The sequence below is a fragment of the Lates calcarifer genome, linkage group LG24 (assembly GCF_001640805.2).
Source record: "Lates calcarifer isolate ASB-BC8 linkage group LG24, TLL_Latcal_v3, whole genome shotgun sequence".
NCBI lineage: Eukaryota > Metazoa > Chordata > Actinopteri > Centropomidae > Lates > Lates calcarifer.
This window is the reverse complement of record NC_066856.1, coordinates 4,344,697-4,367,342: the sequence shown is the minus strand read 5'-3', so window position 1 is coordinate 4,367,342 and position 22,646 is coordinate 4,344,697. Positions and strand designations below refer to the sequence as shown.

At 38.4% G+C, this 22,646-nt stretch overlaps 2 protein-coding genes and 2 long non-coding RNA genes across 57 annotated transcripts in view; 2 read left to right on the top strand and 2 right to left on the bottom strand.

The window, feature by feature from the left end:
- The window catches only part of LOC108881557 (uncharacterized), a 7,941-nt gene extending 7,608 nt beyond the window's left edge, over nucleotides 1–333 (top strand). For 24 of the 50 annotated variants that reach the window (XR_007809283.1, XR_007809299.1, XR_007809290.1 and 21 more), the window contains 2 exons: nucleotides 37–103; nucleotides 206–333. This is a non-coding gene — a long non-coding RNA (uncharacterized LOC108881557). Of the gene's footprint in view, nucleotides 1–36; nucleotides 160–202 lie in introns of those variants that run through there. The other 26 variants (XR_007809262.1, XR_007809266.1, XR_007809302.1 and 23 more) reach the window with 10 other exon arrangements.
- Nucleotides 1–18,492, bottom strand: part of ift74 (intraflagellar transport 74) — a 23,751-nt gene extending 5,259 nt beyond the window's left edge. Inside the window, 25 exon segments of the mRNA XM_018673631.2 lie at nucleotides 703–759; nucleotides 1,396–1,487; nucleotides 2,039–2,102; nucleotides 3,438–3,535; nucleotides 4,279–5,013; nucleotides 5,148–5,208; nucleotides 5,710–5,835; nucleotides 6,068–6,231; nucleotides 6,332–6,458; nucleotides 6,662–6,759; nucleotides 7,288–7,341; nucleotides 7,972–8,051; nucleotides 8,143–8,183; nucleotides 8,311–8,346; nucleotides 8,348–8,455; nucleotides 8,907–8,969; nucleotides 9,154–9,292; nucleotides 14,777–14,838; nucleotides 15,023–15,082; nucleotides 15,471–15,531; nucleotides 15,656–15,754; nucleotides 16,049–16,097; nucleotides 16,269–16,410; nucleotides 17,327–17,460; nucleotides 18,352–18,492. Of these exon segments, the coding sequence (XP_018529147.1) occupies nucleotides 4,898–5,013; nucleotides 5,148–5,208; nucleotides 5,710–5,835; nucleotides 6,068–6,231; nucleotides 6,332–6,458; nucleotides 6,662–6,759; nucleotides 7,288–7,341; nucleotides 7,972–8,051; nucleotides 8,143–8,183; nucleotides 8,311–8,346; nucleotides 8,348–8,455; nucleotides 8,907–8,969; nucleotides 9,154–9,292; nucleotides 14,777–14,838; nucleotides 15,023–15,082; nucleotides 15,471–15,531; nucleotides 15,656–15,754; nucleotides 16,049–16,097; nucleotides 16,269–16,410; nucleotides 17,327–17,455 (1,815 nt within the window). The 5' untranslated portion in view covers nucleotides 17,456–17,460; nucleotides 18,352–18,492 and the 3' untranslated portion in view covers nucleotides 703–759; nucleotides 1,396–1,487; nucleotides 2,039–2,102; nucleotides 3,438–3,535; nucleotides 4,279–4,897.
- On the top strand, nucleotides 11,368–12,883 carry LOC108881558 (uncharacterized). Its single transcript, XR_001960643.2, has 3 exons — nucleotides 11,368–11,469; nucleotides 12,023–12,111; nucleotides 12,747–12,883. It is a non-coding gene; the product is annotated as an uncharacterized LOC108881558 (long non-coding RNA).
- Nucleotides 18,493–18,616: 124 nt separating the features above from the next.
- The window catches only part of LOC108881552 (microtubule-associated protein 4), a 110,789-nt gene continuing 106,759 nt past the window's right edge, over nucleotides 18,617–22,646 (bottom strand). For all 5 annotated transcript variants that reach the window (XM_051066603.1, XM_051066604.1, XM_051066605.1 and 2 more), the window contains one exon: nucleotides 18,617–19,646. In XM_051066603.1, coding sequence (XP_050922560.1) covers nucleotides 19,606–19,646 — 41 coding nt within the window. In that variant the 3' untranslated portion in view covers nucleotides 18,617–19,605. The remainder of the gene's footprint in view (nucleotides 19,647–22,646) is intronic.

Below are 22,646 nucleotides of genomic sequence, written 5' to 3'. Positions count from 1 at the left end.
GGAGTAGGAGAGTGATAGATTAGTAGGTAGATTGAGTAGATAGATTAGTAGGTAGATTGATTGATTGATTAGTGGAGTAGGAGAGTGATAGATTAGTAGATTAGTAGGTAGATTGATTGATTGATTAGTGGAGTAGGAGAGTGATAGATTGATTAGTAGATTAGTAGGTAGATTGATTGATTGAGAGTGATAGATTGAGTAGTAGATTGATTGATTAGTGGAGTAGGAGAGTGATAGATTAGTAGGTAGATTGAGTAGTAGATTGATTGATTGATTAGTGGAGTAGGAGAGTGATAGATTGAGTAGTAGATTGATTGATTGATTAGTGGAGTAGGAGAGTGAGTGAGTAGATTGATTGATTAGTGATAGATTAGTAGGTAGATTGAGTAGTAGATTGAGTAGTAGATTAGTTGTTGATGTTGCAGGAGGAGCAGTCAGCGGGCAGCAGCAGCAGGACCCAGAAGAGAACAGAGAAGAGCAGAGTTAGAAACAGTGGCTGCCACAGATTCACATCATGTATCCAGACTGACAACTTCTAACGAGATACTTTGTTTCAGCTCTTCATCTTTTTACTGCTATTATTATTAATATTATACTAATTATAACTGAACTAGCTGCTGTTAGTTCCAGACAACAGGTTTTAAAGAGTCTAAATGCAGCTGAGATAATGACAGAGTGAGAATGAAAACTATAAACACTGACCTTCTGTCTCTGTGTCTTCTCTCTCAGTTCAGTGTTTCCTGGTTCAACTTTCAAGTCCTGAGGAGAAAAACAACAAACATCAGCAACGGTTTAAACCTTCAAAATAAAAGCACAGAGGGATTCTGGGTACTGAAGTTCAAACTGTCAGCAGATAGAAATGTAAAAGACACTAAATCCACAAAGACTGACTGGGGGAACATGGTCACTACACAGATCAAGTGTTACAAAAGAAATCCAATAATTATGAAATAAAATAAACCTGATCATTAGCAATGATTAATTTGACACTTTTCTGTCTAAAAACTCACTCTGCTGAGCAGCTCAGATGTATTTCATGGTATAACAGAAAATAAACAATTTATATTAAATGGAAAAACTTTGGATCATTAGCTGCTGTTAATATGAATGTCATTGATATATAAAAATGTTGGTTTACTAAGACATTAACAGCATTATAACAATTCTATTTTCATTCCAGAGGGTTAATTGAGTCAAAGATGCTGCTGAGTCCTGTAAGGTTTCCTGTGTGGGAATAAACCCCAAATGATCAATAATAAATCGGATTACTAATTGGATGAAGGACAGTTGATTTAGTCACAGGAAGTTATAAAAGCTCAAAGCTCTGACAGACTCCACAGAAACTCTGACTGAATTTAACCCAGAGTCTGAAAAGTTCTGTGTTCAACACTGTACCTGGAGGTGAAGGAGTAAACATGGCTCCTTTCAGCTGGAACATCATCTCCATTGTCTCGGATTCACCTCGTCTGTGAATTTTAGTTTCCACTCTGTAAAGACAGAGAAAACAACATGTAAACAACTGACTGAAGAGGATCATTTGGTTTCATTTACTCAGGTGTTTTTACCTGACATGTCTCCATCAGAGGAGCTGCTGAAGCTTCCTGTCAGCTGATTGATGAGGATGTCCTGCCCATAACCACAGAAATCAGCTGACAAGAAGTTTCAGCACCTCCTCTGATGAAGACTGAGGCTCCAAACATGTCAGGTGAAAAACCACCTGTTTTCTTTATCAGTGAAGTGATCAATAATGAGATCATTATTAAGACTAATCATTATTTTTTAATAATTAGTCATTGATTTTAGGAACAAAATATTTGTATTTCACTTTCATGTAAATAATTAATAAAATAAATAAACAGCTGATGTCAGACTGGTCTTTATTCACAGTTCGTCTGTCAGAAGTAAAATATTAATCAAACCAAAACTTCTTACCCAAATTTTAATTAATAAGGGTTTATTCAGACCTCAGATCAGTGACTGAACAGTTTAACATCAGTGCTCTGTGTTGGACAGTTGATTTTGTTTGATTGTAAATTACCTGTTGTGGGTCTTCTGAACTCTTGTTAACGAGGACTGTGCATTGATGGACCAAGCGGTGACACCTGGAGGAAATAAAAGAGACATACAAAGGAAATTTTTCATTACTCTATTACAAATTCTCCATCAACAATTTAACCCAAAACCATCCATAAATATTCCAAATTACTGCTGAACCAAACATTAAAAGCACAGTTCACCATTACATTGGATGAGAAAAAACATCACATCCTGAAGAAACCACAGTAAATGTTTGGAAAATGAATTAAAATGATTAATTATCAGTCTAAATTGTCTATCAGGTAATCACTTCAGAAATCAAGTGTATTAAACTGAACTGCATTAAACATTTTCACTTAAGTAACTTTGGAATGCAGGATTTTAACTCGTGATATTGTTCACTGTACTTCACTATGTTCTTCCACCATACACAGAAACCTGACTGACATTTAGAGGAGAGTTTTACAGATTACAGACTACTTTACAGATAGTTGTCTGGCATTATTTGTACATTTTGACAAGGTGTAACAAAACCTTCCTCTTTGTTCATGTTTAGTTAAACAGTCTTAATTTACTTTGATAAACCAATAAACAATTGATTAAATTTAATATACGTTTACTTTTAATTATGTTTACATCAGTGACTTAAACGTATGATCAGCTAGCGTAATTATTTTAAGCAAAACTTAAAAACCCAATCTTTAAATTTCAACGCTTAAACTGAACTGATTAAACTTTAGTTTAATGTGATACTTTTTAACAGTAATCTCAGCTGTGGAGGAGCTCAGAGTTACATCTAGTTTTCAAAATATTCAACACAAAACTTTGCTCAATCAACTCAATCAAGGTCACCACAAACTAATGATTCATAAACACATCAGGAGATCGATTGTTGGACATGGACAGTACATGGACAATAAAGTGAAAAATAGAAACAAAAACGACCACAACTAGTCAAAACACGGAGACGTAAAACAATCGTGAAACAAAAAGTGGCCACGAAAGTGCTGACACACAAGAGCACAAAGCAAAAATAACAAAACCAAAAAATGCCACAAAGAGACAAAAACCTGAGATGTACAGCGATCCAAAATGACCACAAAGAGACGCTAAACCGCCACAAACGGATTAAAAGTAACCTGGATCAAATGTCTGCAAAGTGACCGCACAGAGAAGTAAACGGGCCAAGAGATAAACACTCTGTTATCATTTCACGTTGAAAACACACAATTCATGTCAGGGACGAGTGGCCACAGACACACAAACACGCTCTTACCCAAGTGATAAACATGAGTACAAGTGGAAATAAGATCAAAATATATAATTAAAAGAGAAGGCGAAGGCTAAGGCTAAGGCTAACGCTAATGATTACCGCTAATTAGTTAGCTCGTTAGCATTACCTTCGGATGCAGGTGTGCTCGGCGTCCAGCTTCACGGTGTTCGATATAACAGCTCCACAGCTCGTTTTAACATCCACACTTCTTCACTAATGACCTTTCTGACAGCCACAACAAACAGAAGCGAAGAAGGTTGCGTAAAATGTTGATTTTACTGCTGTATTTTCACTCGATTATCCGACATTGTTCCTCCACCATTACGCTCTCCTCGCCGGAAGTCAAGGCCAATGTCGTCACTCGGCTGGCAACAATGCCAACGTCGGAAGACGACACGCTGATTGGTCGGCTCATTCTGTTCCGCCTACTTCGCTTGTGATTGATCGAAAAAGCTCGGAGTCAGTGTTGCCAACTTGGTGACTTTCTCGCAGATAAATTGTACTGTCTCCAGTTTCACTTTAAAGATTATTTATGTCCCAAACGGTTTCCCAGAAAGTTCTTCCGCTCATTTAAGAGCTGAAGTGGATCAGAAGATCCTGCTGGGTTCTGGATCCAGAGATCATAAGCATTTGGATTTTATGTAAACTGTGGATTAGTTTTTTCCAGTAATTAAAAGCAATAAATATGAAAATAGAAAGTGAATTTGTCCTGAATCCCTCTGGATTTATTAATTGGGTAATTATAAATTTCAGTGTTGGCAGCGTGAGCCTCTAATCATATTGTTCTTTTGGAAATTTCTGACCACGTTTTCATCGTTACATATGCTTTTTCTCAAAAGCGACACATGAATAAAGTTTTGGTAACATAAAAGTGGAAAGACTGAAAAAGTCTGCACTGCACTGACAACTCTGAGGCTGTTTAACAAAACTAAATGTAGACACAGTATTTACTGTGAGGAATTACATACCTTGAGTAGTTGATTTTTCATTGTGTACTAACTGAATGTAAATCACTGGCAGCCTGAGAGGTACAAGAAGAAAACAAATCCTTACAGAGAAAACATTCCAGTATAATCTCTGTACCATATTGCCCAAATATCACCACACCCTTGAATATGACCCACCACCAGTGACTGTACCACACAGTAGAATTTTCTTTCAGCTCTGTTGTAGCCACACTGTAATTTGAGCCAACTGGACTATTTGAGTTTTGTCTAAAAACTACTGTAAATCAGCTTCAAAAATGGAGCTTTATACTTCTTGCAGCTGGCATTATACTATAACAGCTTGAACCTATGACTTCAAAACCTCTTTATTCAAATTTTCAGAGCACTCTGAAGCTACATTCACAAGTACCTACAGTGGTGACAATGAATCTCCGGTATCTTTAAATACAAAATATACAAGATAAATACCTACGAACTTTGACTAAATAGACATAGTGAAATATTTTTATGGAAAGGAAGCAGCTACAAGTAACAAACAAGAGGCACTTTCATAAACTACAATCTTCATATAAATTGTGATTAACTGGCATTTTAAGATGAGTGGTGATTGGTGACTGTGTTAAATGTAACAAAAGTGAGTTCAACTCCTGTTGTTCTGTAGTGAGTCTATGAGACACTTGTTGTACTCAGCCACTTGTTGAAAGACGTTCTTGGCAACTGAGGCGTAGTCACTCTCCTGGGATTTAGAGGCGATGACTAATGCTGTAGTTAAGGAAAGACCTGGTGTGACCAATCAATGACTTTTATAAAGACCACTCACATGTCGCACTGAACTGATGAGTAGCATCACTCAACTAACAACAACCAACAACAATGACTCTGAAGGATACACTCTTTCATCACAAAGTTGTTCTGCTCCAAGTGTTGCCACTTCCTCTCCAAGTTAGCCAGCTAAAACATAAAACACACACATACACACACAAGAGAGGACAAGATTAGGATTGGGCAGAATATCACAATTTTGTAACAACATTAAACGTTGAAGTGCCTTGCACAAGGGAACCTAAACCATGGTGCTCGACAAGGGATGAGTGCACATTTTTCCTGCTGTCCTGAACCATGAACTCTCCAGTCACCAAACCACCTCTGTGACCACTAACTGTCAAAACTACAGCATCAACCACAACTCTCACACCCTTAATGATAAAGTCTTAATGTGATTTTCACAGTCAGTGGAAATAAGACAGTGTACACAACAGGTGGTTCTGTCAGTGCTTATTTTCAGTGTAATGTTCTCAGACCTTGTAGTGAATCAACAAATTCACATACTGGTGACTTATAAGAAAAAAAATATTGCCACAAAAACCTCAAGACAGTAAAATGAAAATCTCTTTGAAAACAATGTATCACATAAGAAGTTCAAAGTAAATTTAAAGTGTAAAATGCTTGAACCTGAGCATGAGTCTCGTTTTCTTGCAGTTTGGTCTTCGAAGCTTCGTATTTCTGGTTCATCTCCTCCAACAGCTGTTTGAATGAATCCCGACGCTGAGTCAGCGATACCCGGTCCTCCTGCAGTCTCTGCAACAGAGGAAGAAAGACATGGTTGGACTTAAGTTTAGTCACCTTGGCCAAATAGAAACAGATAGTTTTATGACGATGTCCTTGATTCATCTGATGGGGCTCATACCTCCAACTGATAAACAGATACTGTATACCTATAAATATACTGTGCATACAGTACATAGCTGTATAGAACACATTTGAACTGCTTTGTCTATTTCATCCATGTCTCCAGGATGGCCTGCGTTACCTTCTTCTTCTCCTCTGCTGTGCGCCTCAGGGTGTCCAGGTCTCGGTATGTGTGCAGCTCAGACTCCATGGTGCTGACGCGCTCCTTCAGGGTGCTGAGCTCTCCTGTGATCTTCCCCTCCAGCTGCTGCACTTTCTCCAGGTCCTGCTGCAGACGCCGGGACTCTGAATGGTGACAGTGAAAGTTAACACGTAAACATTTATTTGTTTGGCATGTTCTTCATAATAGGTACAGTGTGTGTGTGTGTGTGTGTGTATTACCTACCTGTTGTCAGTCCCTTGGCGGTGCTCTCTGATTGTACCACCTCGGTCTCCTTGCTGACCAGCACCTCTTGCATGTTCCTTAGCTCATTGGCTGTCACTGTATCCACCTGACGTAGCCGTAGCATGTTCTAAACACACACAGACACGCACACACTTAGTCTTCTCTATCATACTCCTCCAACTACTCCATCTCTGTATCTGTCCGTCGTTGTACTGACCATCATTTTTTTTCTACCTCCCGTAGTCTCATATTATTATTTTCTTCCCTCTCACAGTTAATTGCCCTCCTCTCCCTCTTTACTGTTGCATCACCCCTCCCCCTCCTCCTCACCCTGCTGCAGTGTTCCAGGAGGGAGATGATGTTCTCCTGGCTCTGTGTCATCTTTTCCTGCTCCTGAGCCCTGGACTCTTCAAACGACTCCAGAAACCCTGAAACAAAGGAAAGAAGTTACTGCCACTTACTGACTGTTACTGTATCTAAACCAATATCTCGTAATGAAAAGAAATTGAAGCTCCTGTGTGCAGGATTGAAAAATATTTTGACTTTGGCGACTCCTTGTGGCTGTATCCAGAAAGACAATATGCAACACACGCTCCCATAATGCAATATTTTCACCAGCCTTCATCTTCCCATATTAGATCAGTCATTCTTTAAAATAATGTGAAAAATATTTACATTGATTATTGTCTTGGGAGACTAATTTTCTCCACCATCCTGCAGAGATGGACTAAAGACTTCCTCAGAGGCTCTAATATTATTTAAGATACATGAAACATTCCACTGATCTATATATTCAGCCATGTAGTTATGTAATAGTAATAGTTAACTCAGTCACTAATCCCCTCACTACAACACCCCTGCATTCCCTATATGAAAGCATCACTGTAAAAACCTAAAACACTGGTGCATTTTTATACTGTGATATTTGATGTTTCCTACTCAAAATTTCAACTTACGGTCAATTTCCTCCTCTTTCCTCTTCAGCTCCTTGTATTTCTGTTGACACTCTCCTGATTGAAAGAAAAACATGATCTGAAAGCAGTCATTATTAAATCATGCTTTATCTGGAAGCATCGCTTCATCATTGTGGGAATTTAGGCATATGTCAAAGTACAGATGAACATCTGACACAATTTCTAATGAAATACATATGTCAAATTATATTAATTATATTAATTGCATGCATAATGGAGTAAAACTGTAATACAGCAATGAAAAGTTGACTGATGCCCTTAAAGAAGTGTTCCATCATGATATTCCCAAAGATCCACAGGTGGTCTTCTGGGTGTAATTCCAGAGGGCTTTGAGGGACGGGTAAAATGTTTGGACAAAAAAAGTATTGGAACTTTATGAATCAAAACAGATCACATATGCAATAAGGTTTCAGCAGCCCAAATATATAAAGAGTTGGGAGTCCTGTAACAGCCCTTTTTCAGTAAAAAAGGTTATTTAATCTATATTAATGCACTTAAAACTAGATATATATCAAAGCAGCTGGACTCAAGATAAAGAAAAACCTATAATAAAAGTGAAATTGTATCATAATTGTACAGCATCGTATGAGATGAGTTATAATAAAATATAAACTCAAAGACAAAACAAGCTAAAGTGAAGTTGACAGCAGTCATGTAGTTTGTTACCCTGAGCTTCCTCTGAGTCCTGCTCCAGCTGTCGGATCTCCTCTGTGATTTGTCCGGTCCGTTCTCTGATCTCTGTAAGCCTGAACACACACACACAGCACACACATCATTACACAGATGCAAAATAAGTTTAAAATTTAAATCAACTAATTAATTAATATGAATACATACTGTCTCTCCATGCTGGCAATTTCTTGGTTGTCCTCCTTCACCTGGAAAACAGAACATTAAAGGAGGTTATTCTATACTAATACAACTTCTGTTGCTTCATGTAAGATTTGTAAACTTAAGAGTCATGTTTCTAATGTGTTCCACTCTTTGGCTGTTTGTGAAGCTAACCTGTTTGAATAGCTTTTCTCTCTCCTCCTGGGGTGAAGCCCAGGCTCTTGTGCTCAGCCTCCATGGCGTCACGCTTTGCTTCCAGCGCCGACAGTGTCTCATGAAGCCGCACCACTTCCTGCTTTATTTGTGAGTTGGCCAGCTCCTGCACACAGTACATCATATATAACATCTTACACTACTACTACTACTACTACTATTACGACTACTAGAGATGTTACTATTGCTCTAGGTCTCTGATCTTATGTAAAAAAAACAACAAAAAAAAACACATAGACCTTAAATTAATTAGTTATTTTCAATTGGTTAATGCACTCATCCAACCATCAATTTTCTGCTGCTTATCCAGGTCCAGGTTGTGTTTGTGACTGTTACATACTGCAGGAAGTAATTAAAAAATCATACTAGACTGTAGTTGTTAATAATTCTAGGTCTTATCCCATCTATGCTGGGTTCATTGATGATTCATACTTTGGCATTCTATGTTGTCTTGAAGATGTCTAAAAGATTTCTTCAAATTTAACTTAGTGAAATCAGTAAAAACCCTGCCATACATTAATGCTTCCTCCCTCCCTCTTCCTTTTAATCCAACTCACTGCTTCGTAGTCCTCCTTCCTGGTCATCAGAATGTCCAGCTCCTCCTGGAGAACAGCTAGCTCCTGCAAAACAAAAAACAAGGGGACACAGAGAAGAGAGGGGAAACAGAAGGACATTAAGTACAGTTATTTTACATGATGCAGCAGATGCTACAGTACGAGTCATATTAATGTATTATCATTGCAGTGCCATGGAAAAGTTATACTCCTACAAGAGTACTGCTATAGGTCAAAACTGCAGGTATACCTGTAGCAGGTCCTCATTGGCTGTTGCCATGGTGAAATACTTCTCTTGCTTTGCAGCTGGCATTGACTGGACAACCTCGTCAGCGACCCGTCTTTCCCTCCTGATCTCCTCTTCAATCGCCCTGATTGCCTCCTCTCTTCTGTAGAGCACACAGCAGGGTGGTGATGTTTAAGTTTCATCTTTTAGTTTTGCTTTGCCTTAATTAGAGAACAGCATGAGGAGGAGAAACATGAAAAAGATCCCAGGCCAGATTCAAACCAGGAACATAGGTATGATTGAATCATATAGACTAGATAAGATAGCTAGAAAGATGAAGAAAGGATGGAAGCGTGGAAGGGATGAACTGAGGGAATGGAGGAAAAGGCTCAGAGTACATGCTTGCTTTCTTGTAGCTGTCCTCATTTCCTCTCCCTGACCTCCTGTAATCTTATTCCCCCTTCTATCTAAAACTCTTTCCCTAATTCCTCTCCTACCTTGTGCCTGTCTATCCATCACCCCCCTTCTTCTTTCCTCCATCCTAATTCAAACCCAAATTATATCTTTCTGTCTTCTCTCCCTCCTTCCATCCATTACTGTAAATCCTTCCCCCTTACTTTCCTCACTCTCTCCCTTCAATCTTCTATTACTCCCTCCCAGGTTTCACATTTCAACAGGTGACTGTCATTAATCCTGTTCATTAATGTGCACTGTTATTTGAATTTTAAATACGAGGCAAAAAAGCTTAAAGTTTCTTCTAACCAAGGTAAGTAAGAAGAGAGGACGGACGTGACCAGTCATAAATAGTTAGCTAGCAGGAACAGTGCATGTCAGCCATCAGGTTTTACAATAAGGAACAAAGGTCATTTGCTGTGCTGGCTGTGTCAGACTGACAGGTGAACAGAAGTTCATGTTAGAGCCAGCAGAAGTACAGGTAAGTGTCTTCAGTTACTATTCATTAATATATAACAGTAACAGACACGCCGAAACATGTCAGCAGGTTTGTTGATCGATTATGTGTACATAAAATTATCATGTAATTACCAGGACATAAGCTTTTTAAGGTTTATAGTTTGATTAAGGTGCTGACACGGTTCTATTATACGGGTTTACATAAGATGTAAAGCTCATTAGTGTCCAGACCGATGCATGGTGGTCTACAAGGTCATAAATAATACTAATATGTGAAGAAATTTGAACTTTAACACAAGCCCCACTGCTTAAAGGGATAATTGCTAAATGAAAGCTGTTTCACTTTGAACCTATAAAGTGGATTTTCCTCCACTGCTGGTAAGCATGCTGCACAAACCATCTTATCTGTACAATTTGACAATTATTATTTCTGCTGGTCAGTGTTGTGCTCTGAGCAGTGCAAAAAAGCTACTTGATTGTTTTGACAGGTAAAGTTGTCTTTTCAGCATCCCAGGTAAAACAGAGGAGTCTAATTTCCATATAAAGTATTGGTTCCCCACAGTGTTTCGTGTTTGATTCTTTTCAGGATAGCATGATGCAAAGGTGCCGACAACCTCTCCTACTGCTGTGTTTGACTGCAGCAGTAGCCCTGAATATCCTGGGAAATACTGCAGAGGCTGTGGAGATGCATTGGTATGAGAAGTTCTTTAACATTTTTAATGATGTAGTTTCTGTATGTGTTGTCTGTTTGTGTTAATTGAGATTGTTTATCTATAGTAATAACTGTCCATCTATCCATCAGGAGGTAAAGAATTTGACCAGCAAGACTCTACAAGTTATTCCTCACAGTGACAACAGCTCCTCTGTTACTAAACTGGTGATTGAGGGGAACCTTATCACTCTGAATGGGTCAGACCGACTAGCCCTGGCTACTTATCCTGCACTGGTAGAACTCCACTTGGACGGTAACCAGGTGACTGCTGTACCAGCACAGTATTTCTCTGTGGTACCTCACCTCAGAGTGCTATCTCTGTCTAGGAACAATATCAGCAGGTGAATACGAAAATAAAAATGTTAGCCTTGTCCATTCCCGTACAGTATTAAATACTAATTTAAACAGAACTGTGCCGTGTTCACGCAGCAAAAATGACAAAATGAAGTATTGCGTACTTATAAATGTCAACATGCATTTCTAACGTAGATTTCTGAGTGTGATGTTGGTTGGAGTGATGCACCTCAATACTCTTCTAGACTCATAACTTATACATCTAAGTAAGGTACTACAACTGATCCTACAATTGTGGGTGTTGTTACAGCCTGGATCATGAGGCTTTCTTTGGCCTAGATGTCTTAACAGAGCTGGACCTGTCCAACAACCTGCTGACAAGTCTTCCTACACAGCTACTGAAAGGGTTAAACAATCTACAGGTAAAACCCAAACTAGCCACAGTCACAAGAATCGAAGAAGATATTCTGGTAAATTCCTGAGACATGACCAATACTTTCATTCTTTATCATTTAGCTTCATAACATAACATGACTACATTAACACAGAGAAACAGATTAATCTGATTGACACTGGAATTAAGTCACATATGGAATACTACTTTGGTCTTTGACAACAGAGTGACTACATCAGAATTGTCAAGTTTTGGTTTTTTTTTGTTTGTGAAATACATCATCACTGATAATTTCTGAATTGCAATTGGTTGTTGGCAATGGAAGACAGCACTGTATACCCCAAGAATGTTATTTCACTAAAGGTATGTCCCTTATCACTGGACCAGTCTTTTCCATTCAAAAGAAAAGAAACAACACTCTGTAAACAAGGCCCAGAAATCCATCAGAAACCTAGCTGTGTTAACCAGACAATTATTAGAGACTTTGACTTGACTTGACTTTATTGATCCCTTTGGGATGACTCCCTCAGGGAAACTGAATTAATATTAATCATTAACCTGATCCTATCTGGTCCCATTAGGTGCTGAACCTACAGGAAAATCCCTGGAATTGTTCCTGTCCACTGTCTGATCAGCATTAGAGAGGTCACAGCCGCAAACATTAGCATTGGTAATAATTTTCATTATTTATCTAAACTATGGGTGGGTAAAAAACAGGATAAGAACACAGATAAAAAATGATTCATGGAGAATAATACAAAAACCGAGTATAAAATAATACCATTATTATGCTTATAGGAATTTTAGAGCAAAATCAGCAACTTTCTCACAGTTTCCCCCAGGTTTTCTCATCACTGTCTATAGCAAGAGGCATTCTTCTCAAACATCAACATGCAAGAAGACATTTTTACTGTAACCTGCATTTTCATGGGAGCAGAAAATCTGAGTGAAATAGCTTGGAAATCTGGGACCCTTCTCTGTTAAAATCAGCAAGCATTATTATGAAGGAGCTGGTCTGGTGGTCTCAAGTTGACCTTTAATGGTATCTATTATTTGCAATTGTATTGTGTCACCTGCAGGTGGTGGGGGAAGGGGTTTGGCCTGGGAAGGTAGAGCCTGAAGAACCAAAAGCTTACAGTGCTGATTAAATTCATTGTACATATCTGTCTGAGTAGATCAATTCCACCAAAAACACATGTATCTGTGGTGATGCTGACAACATTTAAAGACAGTACATTTAACCTACTTGACTAAGTGAATGCTTGTTAATTAAATGACTTGTATATGTGCTGTCTGTCTCTACAGGGGGACCACGGGCTAGCTGTGCTTCTCCAGAGAAACAGGCTGGAAATGATCTTTTAGAGGCAACAGCTTTGTGCTATCCATCACCATCACCCACCCTCACTACAGACCCACAGAAACCACCAACATCGGTCAACTCTTGGGCCTCATCCACTGTGCTGAAGACCACACTGTCATCAAGTCAGAAGCACAGCATAAACAATGGTAAGAGAAAGAGATATATAGATATTTTCTTATTCTCCAACTGTTCTTCTATTATATATGTGGATAAACAAGTAGAACACAACAAGCTTAACAGAGTGATTTCTCCACCCTTTTTCCTCCCTCCAACCAGACCAGACCCCTGTGCTCGGCAACATATGGAAGTTCACAGCATGTGTTGCGGCCTTGGCACTAACTACCTCCATGCTCATTGTATGTGCCATCAAGGGGCCTTCCTGGTACAAACTCTTCCACAACTACCGTCATCGGCGGCTAGACCACGAGGAGGATGAGGAGGACGTTATGTCCACTGTCTTCTCAGAGACGGGGGGATACCTCAGCCATCAGACATTCACCTTTGAGGACAGGCAGGTAGAGGAGCAGGAAGAGGAGGAGGATGGGTATTTTGAAGATCCATACATCAAGAGGGAAGAGTGACATGCAGCGGAGGGGAATTTAGCAGAACTATGATGAAAAATACAGCTTCTTCAGTCACAAGAAAAGGGGGCATTTTCCTTCTTGCAAAGACAGAATCTGTCATTTTTGTTGCACTGAGAAACTAGGTGTTTAGTGAGGGGCTGTTAAAATGATTATATATGGTTTTTCTAGCTGAAAGACCTATCAGCTAAATAAAATGAATTAGCTTATTTACTTTTAGTACTGCTAAACACTGTCAATCTAAGAGTTAGGAAAATGGTTGTCTTGGCTCTATGGCTATTACTGTGAGTATGTTGTAATGTTGGTGATCCAAGCTATTTCTACTTTTTGTACTAATTTTATGTTACTCTGTAGCATCACATCAATGCCACAAATAGGAATTAAATACAGAACTATAACATTTAAGTTCTTACTCACCTAAAAATTCCCTATTCCTGGTCAAGAAATCAAACCTGCTATGTAAGGTCCACTCCTACTGTAATGTAAACAGTGCAAAGTGTGTATTAATTCTATACCCCATTCACTGGTCCACACTGAAGACAAACCATGTGGCTCTGTGCACAATAATGTATAGTGCTCACATCACTGACACCCAAAAAAAGCAAACCGAACACTTACAGGAGAGAAGTTGCACTGCAGTGTACAGACCAGTGAAAATTCTGCAATAATATGCCTCTACCCACTGACAGATTATTTCAGGTCATGTGTTACTGCAATCAAAAGAGACAGTGTTTACTGCTTCTCTTTTCTTTACTGTGTAACAGCACCAACCAAAGACTGATTTGCATTCTAGAGAATGGAGATATCTTTGTGCTTTGTATTTGCAAACTGAATACGACATTATAATTTTTGTTGACTCCCAATATTATGCAGCTGGTGCCTGTAGTTTAGACTCATTACCCATTTTAGACCCAGTCTTTTTAGCTTCTTGTTTAGAAGTTGTGGGTCAAAACCAGTGATTCTTTCTGTTGTTTCATTCATTTTGTGTCATATAATCTTTACAGTATTTCTAAAGCTACACACCAGTTTGAAATGGTCATGCAAATTCATGTCCTGGTAACTGATAGAAAATACTGTAGTGCCAAATAATTACTTTCAACTTTGAATATCAAATATGGCTGAAATTCTCAAGACACATGACAATACCAAATAAGAAACTGAATTACTGGACTTATCATTAAAAGCTTATAAAATACAAAGAGTGTGCTTTTCTTTTTTTTCCCCCACTTTCTTCTATTAAAACTTTAATTTAAAAAAAATAGGACTGACTATTATTTTAAGAAAAGCTAACATTAGATAAATGTTTAGGGAACATGATTTCCCAACATAAACCTGCACAAATGATCTCAGAACACACAACAATAAATATAACAACATTTTGACCAAATACTTACTCCCTTCTCTCAGTGAAGATGCTGTCAATGCTTTCAGCCTCGCTGTCATTCTGGGCTTTCAACTGGGAGGGAAGACAGGAAGGAACATGGATGCAATGACAAGGCATTCTCATTATATTTTCAATAAGGAACAGTCTGTCCACAAAATCACCCTGCTGAATCACTTCTCTGACTTCACTTCAGACTTGTGAGTTTTAGACAGGAGGTGTCAGAGGAGTTACCATAGTGCTTATATAATGTACTTACAGTGTTGTAGTCATTTATCATTTCCTCCATCTCTGTGTTGGTGTTGAGCTTGTCCACCAGCTGCAAATCCAAATAAAGAGTTTACATATCAGTAGGCCTCATTAAGTGACTTTTCAAACACCTTGTAGTATACTGGACACCTAAGCTTCTGGAATATACTTCTAAAATGTAAATGATGTTTACCATCACATAGCTGGTGAGCTGGGAGATTTCTTTCAATGCCAATAATTTATTTCACTTATGTACTACAGTCACTGTGAGTCATTATGCATAACTGCATCTGCTTAATACCTAAACTGCAAAATTCATTCTTACAGTTATTTAATTGTAATATCCAGGATTTAGAAGCAAAGGTTATTGTCAGTACCTAACAACATGGCCTTTCTTTTCAGCAGCTCACTGAAAATGATAATAGACAACAGCTAAAACTTGAAGTTTAGTTGTTTACCATGTTGTAGTCAGCAAGCTGTCCTTGTAAATCTTTAATCTCTGCAGCCAGACCTTCAGCTCTGGATCGGGAAATGAAACAACAAAGGGTTGGTCATTTGGGGATTTTTAACAGACTGGGGACAGTCTGTTATTAAATTATAAAATGAACAGTGTCAATACAAACTATAAAAAAATACCACTCACCTCTTCTCATAGGAGAGGTAGACAGAGTTCTCCTGGTTGTAGTTCTCAATCTCTTTGTGCAGTTTGCTGGTCTCTGTGGTCAACTCGTTGATCTTACTCCTGTAGTAAAACAACAACAATAGTCATTTTAAATGGTCAAATTCACTCAGCTCAACTCATTGTCTTTAACAAACATACATACAAAGTAATTTATAGTTCTACTGGATACACATTTTTCATATGTATATATTTGCAAATAATGTTGTGATGCATTTTCATAACTGTCTGTCCTTAGTTTTTACTGCTAAAGTGGTTTTTACTTATCAGACCTGAGGGTCTCAGGACAGAGAGTGTGATAAGCATAACTTAGTCTGTGGGGCGAAAATATAGTTGGTGGCAGTTAGTAGGTGTTACCTTAGAAGACCCAAGTAGTAGGACTTATCCAGAATCTGTCTCTGCGGTCCTTAAGGGATTGAAGAAGGAGGGAGGTTGTGGAGAGAACGAGGGAAAGAAAGGTCAGACTAGTAATGATGTAATGCCTATTTTAATGTGGCTTACAACAGCCATAGGTCTACACTAATCCATGAAAATACAAATGTCTCCATGTGAAACACTGGTGTCAGTTCAAACTCACCTTTCATGCCAGTCTTCATCCCACTGAGCCCCTGTTGGGTGACTGGTCTGTCAGTCACTTTGATCTGTGCCGACAGGACTCCAGGGGTGGGAACTGGGATCCCACCCCTCATACCAGGATGACCACTTGTACCTGGAACCATCTGTGTTCAAAATGAAAGAATACAACTCTGTAATACTGGGTTTCCACTTGTAGAAAACATTAGTATTAAAAGTTAAGGCTAGTTGCCAACTCTATAGCACCTAGGGGCAGTCCAATACACTGACTGTGGAATGGAATGGAATGCTGCCTTGGTAAATCTGGTGCTAATAATACACAGATCATAGAAACAACAAGTTATGTGAATGTGAAAAATTTAAAAAAGCTGAAAAGTTTTGCAAGTAGTGTTTCTATAGTAATCGGAGCAAACAGCTTCAAAGGGTTAAAAAAGTTTAACTTTTCAGAAAGTGCAAAGTCAGTCAGAAAGTTATGAGAAACAAGGTGCTGCATCCGTGTCGTGTCGTGTCAGATCTCACAACAACAAACATGGAGAAAGGCCATGTAATCTCTGGATAATGTGAATTAATCATGATTTCGTAGCAAGCTAAGGAGTGAGGTCAAGCAGAAATGAAAGAAAAAGACAACAGAAAAAATAACACTGCATTAAGCACTCCAAATAAGGAGTGCAACTAGTATGATTTCCTTCAAAAATAGCTCCTGGTGGTGCCAAAAAAAAAATCAGTAAATTTGCCCACTGATTATCAATTTTTGAAGTTTTTTTGAAGTTCAATAAGTTGAACCAAATTACTTTCAGAAAATCAGTTATCCAAAAAGATTAAGTTCTTTTGATTTAGATCCACCTTTCTGGGACATTACATCCGTGGAAAAGCACAGATACCACTAGTAGTGTTCTCAGATCTATTTGCCAAAACACATCAACGTTAGATATAAAAACGTTAATCAGACGCCAGGTCACTGAGAAGTATTTTTTGGCCTCGGATTAGTTCATATACAATACTCTCACCGAGAGAGCACTTGCATTGCAAAGCTAAAATTCATCCACACTGCAGCTGTCTTACCCCAGTTGCAACACGTATAGCTGTAGGAGGAGGTCGGACAGCTGTTGGGGGTCTTCCAGCACCAGGGACCACAGATCCACTACGGCTCATTGGACGGCCCATGCCTGAGGGAGGCCGCTGGCTCGCCATGATGTCTGAAACACAGTAACAACGTGAACAGATTAACAGCAACAATGCTAAAATACAAATCAAACATTTGGGGCTGCTGGGTGGAAACTAAGTCATACAATCTAGTGGTGGGGCTATTTGGCCCATTTGGTGCTATATAAATAAAACTGACTTGACTTGACTTGTGACTGGAGGTTTGCTGATTTAAATCCTTAAGTCCAACACTTAAAACAGTAGAGCCACAACCTGTGCCCACCTGATTAGTTTTCATTGGTTGAACTGACCTGATCCAGCTAATGCGGTGTGAGTAGAGCAAGGACAGACAGAAAACATAGTGCTGGGGCTCTCTGGGTGTATGAATGGACACCACAGCAAAACATATGCGCTGTTGCAAAACATATGCGCTGTTGCTCGTTGGCTTAAAAGTCTATTTTGATGGATAAACGCAGATAAAAACAGCCAACACGCTAGCTTAAAGATTTTCTGATAGCTTGTTGACCACGTGATTTCAAATATCCAGAAAACGTTTACCGTACGTGCAGCTATCGAAATGTTTGCTTCGCTTGATTTCAACTGTGTATTAACTTTACTGTTCCCAAGAGCGTAAGCGTTAGTTATGCAGCGTTATCTTTCAGAAACACTGTAACGTGACCTATCGCTAAACTTGGCTGTTTGAGTTTTTTTAATGGTTACTGCTTGTTACCTATCTAGCTCCTTTTCCAACTCGCCGTCACCGTTAGCAAATCTTAAGACAACTTTAGCATTAACGTTAGCTGGTTGCCACGGTATGCAGTAGCCTGGATAAGCTAGCGAGTGTTTCGTGCTTTAAACCGAACTCCTTCAACGAACTCCGTCGTTTTAGTCGACAGTATAAGGCTGTAAAATTTCCAGCCGAAGCGGCAGTTAAGTTAGTTTACCTGAGAGGAAAATATCAAGAGACGGTAATACGGTAAAGGCCAGCTGAAGGAAAGTCAGCGACTTCGGATGATGTTGACCGTAACCCAGTAACCGTCTTCTTCTCCTACCATTAGAGAGAGTGGTTAAAACGTGTGCTGCTGCCCCCCACCGTCCAACACACGATGTTACATGCAGACCAATGGGTGAGTTAAATACTCTGATGAATCCTTCATGGCTGGAGCAAGGCTGAATGCTGTGAAGAAGAGCAAAGAACACTGTGGGGAATGGTTTTTTATTATTAGTATTTTTATTTTGAAGTGCACACCAACTTTTTCCCCCAATCCAGCAAGTTTTAAACAACACAGAGAGTGAAGCTTGGTGAAAGTTTTTGAGTTGGGACATATGAAGAATGGACTGAGTTTGAGAGCCAAGGCAATCAAAGAATCATCCAGGTCTGTCATATGGAAAATTATTAGCCTTGGATTTATTAAAGTGGATCTTTTTTTTCCACAGAGGAAGAGAAGTAAAAATCACATTGTGTAAGATAATACAGCTCAGTCTGACTGTGTTCATGTTTATGGCTGCTTAGTTGTTGTAAACCTTTGGAAGGCTATAAAGAATGCATGATAAATACCAGGTCCTGTAACATAATAACACCGACAATCTCAGTGTGGGGCTTGGTAACTGTTAATCATAATTAACTTGATACATGCTGATTATTCCACCCTGTGTTATGCCCAGGGTATAATGAAGACCTGAAAAACTGTGAGGAAAGTAATGTTGTAAAAAGCCTCATACAGTAATTACATTATGTTGAGAGAAGAAGGCTGAAATATGCTACTTGATTATTCATTATACATACAGATGTGTGACTTTACTCACTGAGTTATTTACAGGCCTGTGAATTGAGATATGATAAAAACACACAGTTTGGCCCTATGCTATATTTACACTGCAATGGTTGATAAAATGTTAAATAACAGATGTAGACTGTGGTGTTTCCCTCAGGCCCCACTAGTGGTCACCATCTGTCTTGTTTCTACATGCTGCACATATCAAACGTAAATTGCTATGAATTCAGACTTTATCTATCTTTATCTAACTCTACTGTATTTTGGTTTATGTTTTCATATAATCCCAGAGCTAACCCTGAAATAACAAACATAATGTAACCTGATGAGGAAATTGTAACAGAGATGCTGCTCTCATCAGCTCCTGACTCTTAATTTTGTTACATCTGCTGGGGCGGAACGACGGACACCTTCATCGTTCTTTTAGATGTAGAGTTCACTGATAACACCACTGCAATCCATTTCTGAAACAGAGGAAAGTTAAACACAAATGTGAGTTTTAGTCCATTTTATTTCATGTTTAATAATCACATCACTAATTAACAAGTAATCACAATAAACACTTTTTTTCAAACCAAAAAATAAAATTCAAATTAATGAAAAAAAAAAACAAAAACAAAAACAAAACAAAACAAAAAAAACAAACACAAAAAACAATGAGGAGGTTCTGCAAATGACATAGTAAGTCTACCTAACACATCCCATTGTTGTTTTTCAGCATGCTGTGCAGGTATAGTAGGTGTTTATTAGCTAGTGTTACACTTGCATGTCTGGTATGAGCACAGTAGCAGTACATGAAGCTCTACAATGCTCCTTGGATAGATTACTGAGGAGCATTAATTACACAAGCCAAACCTGGCAGCTACAGTTAGTCTTAACCACAAACAAGGATGTGTTAGGGTCTTGGTGTGTGTGACTCTCCAGGGCAGGTTGCTGCTCTTGAGTGCAATATGTAGCGGCCAATGTGTATTGATATGCAGTACTCCCAAATTACAGGCCTATACATTGACCTCTAAACTTTGTTCCTGCTTGAACAAGAAATTCCCTATATCCACTGTGATATACAAAATCATGTGATTCTGGTGTATTAGCCACGGTTGCATTCACCTTAGTTCTTTTATCGTATGAACCTACAGAGGTCAGTGTATCCTGAAAGCGAAGATTACGAGCTAATCAGAACATTATTATCATCTCTTAAGACTGGGTTTGTGGGCATGATTCATTAGTGTGAATGCATAAATGTGCACAATTTTTTTTATTTATTTTTTGTTACAAGTGTCTTGAATTAATTAAGCTCTACGTTGCCAGTTCAACATTTCTAAATCAAGCTGCTCTTAAAGCACCTTAAATAAAATCTGTTTCTATGAGATTTAAAGACTTTCTGAGTGTTGTATTTGGGTTCAAATTTCACATCCTTGGAGAAACTCAGTTTGTGAAACTGGCTGTCACAAATCAAAAGTATAACCCCTTCAACCATGAATGCACAACCATCACGAGGCTACAGGAACACAACGATAAATACATATACAAAAGTGTTGCGTCTTTAGTACAATATATCTCAAAAGACATTCTTTCACTTCAGTGGCCCCTTTCGAATGAAAAAGGCAGACCTTTTCAATTTGTCATACTAATAATCAGAATAATAGTCATAATAGTCATGATAAAACGCTTCCTCCCCTTAAAACCATTAAAGGTACATGGACATAAAAGCTGTTCTGAACAACCTTGAAACTCCCCCCACCCACTAACCCTAGATGCTGTTGCTGTTTTGTTCTTGTTTTCAGGGCCATAAAGTGTGCATCAGCAATAAAATATCTATATACATCCGTGTGCAATCTAAGTACTGGTAAGTAAAAACTCTGGGGTTAAAGCAAAGCTAAGACATGGTTGTAGACAGGCACAAGGAAAACTTTAGCTAGGTGACAGGCGTGGCACAAACAAAGCTATTTAATTATCTGATGACGGTTGCTCTTTTAGCAACACTCAGCTGGCAGAAAAGCCCTCAAACATCTGCACTTGAAACATTTCCTCTTTCAGAAGACATACATACATTCATTAAAATGTATTGCCCATTTGTGTTAAAAATGGATCTTGGTTAGCTTCATTTTTAAAATTAAATGTAAAGGGATTCCAATGTAGAACAAAGGTGAGGGCAGTGGAAGTCAGTCAGTCAGTTTATTGCTCTGTTATCATGCAACAGCTCATTCAAAATTAAGTCAATTGGGATCACTTGTTGAAAAAGGGGTAATTTAACTGTTAATTAAACACCATCACTCCATCACATTGAGCTCTCTTTGATATATTAAAGCATTAAGGTGCAATTTAATAAAGCTTCTTTTACGAATCATTATTAAAGTGAAAATATGAATGAAAAAACTCTGGAGTGTTTTTGTAGTTTGATGTCATCTCAGTCAGTGTATCTATGGTGCTAAAATTCAACAAACCAAATGCTCTGAAGATTTGTTTTAGAAATTAAACAGTTTTGACAAACATTTTTGCCATGATATCCCTTTTATTTCTGTGAAATGATAGATATGTTGTATGCACTGATTATGTACACACAACAAAAACTGGAAGTTACGTTCTCTTCATTCACTAGATATGTTGTATAACTAGTGCTGGGTATCGAACTTAAGTACCTTTTCGGTACTCACCGACGTGTCTGTAGCATCAAGTGTCGAAAACTGTCTAGTACTGAAAACTAATCAAATTTCGCATCAGATCCGTATTTTGTTTTAATGATCCTTTGATCAGATGGTTTCAGTTTTGTTAATTGTAGACAAACACTTGACAACACTCTAAAATAAACCTGTTTTGTCTTATGCAAAATGGGTTTCATAGAAAAACTTTCATAATCCTACAAGTTAAAGCTAAACTTTTCTATTACACATTTTTATACTAACGATAGACTGAATAACTAAGTGTAATATGAAAGGGGTTGTATATAGTGACAACCCCACAGAGAATTATCTCTCAGCTCCACAGTTCCCCATAGCCCTACAGACTTTTAATGTCTCTCAGCTCTTTGTTTTGGTTTTACAGCCGGCAACTTTACTGTTTTGGTTCGCTGTCACAGCTCTCATCAGCCTCGTTTTTAGACGCAGCAGGCCACTGTTTTCAGTGGAAAAAGTTCAAATAAACTCATTTTACACTACCTGCCCAAAACTGAACAGCAGACAGAAAAGTTAGCCACTAGCTGGTGAACACTGGTAGGAGACAAAAACAGATCTAAAAGAATAGTGAATATTAGACTTGAATTCACCAGGTGGCAAGAGACATAATTCCAAATGAATGCTAATGTTGATATAATGTGGCTGCTACATGTGTAAATAGGCAACTCTTTGCTAACATTTACCATATTAACCTTATAAGATGATAATGTCATTGTTGTGTTTACAGATTGTGTGAAGCCCTAAAGTAGATGACAAAAAAAATTCAAATGAGTGAAGGTTTAAGGTATTGAC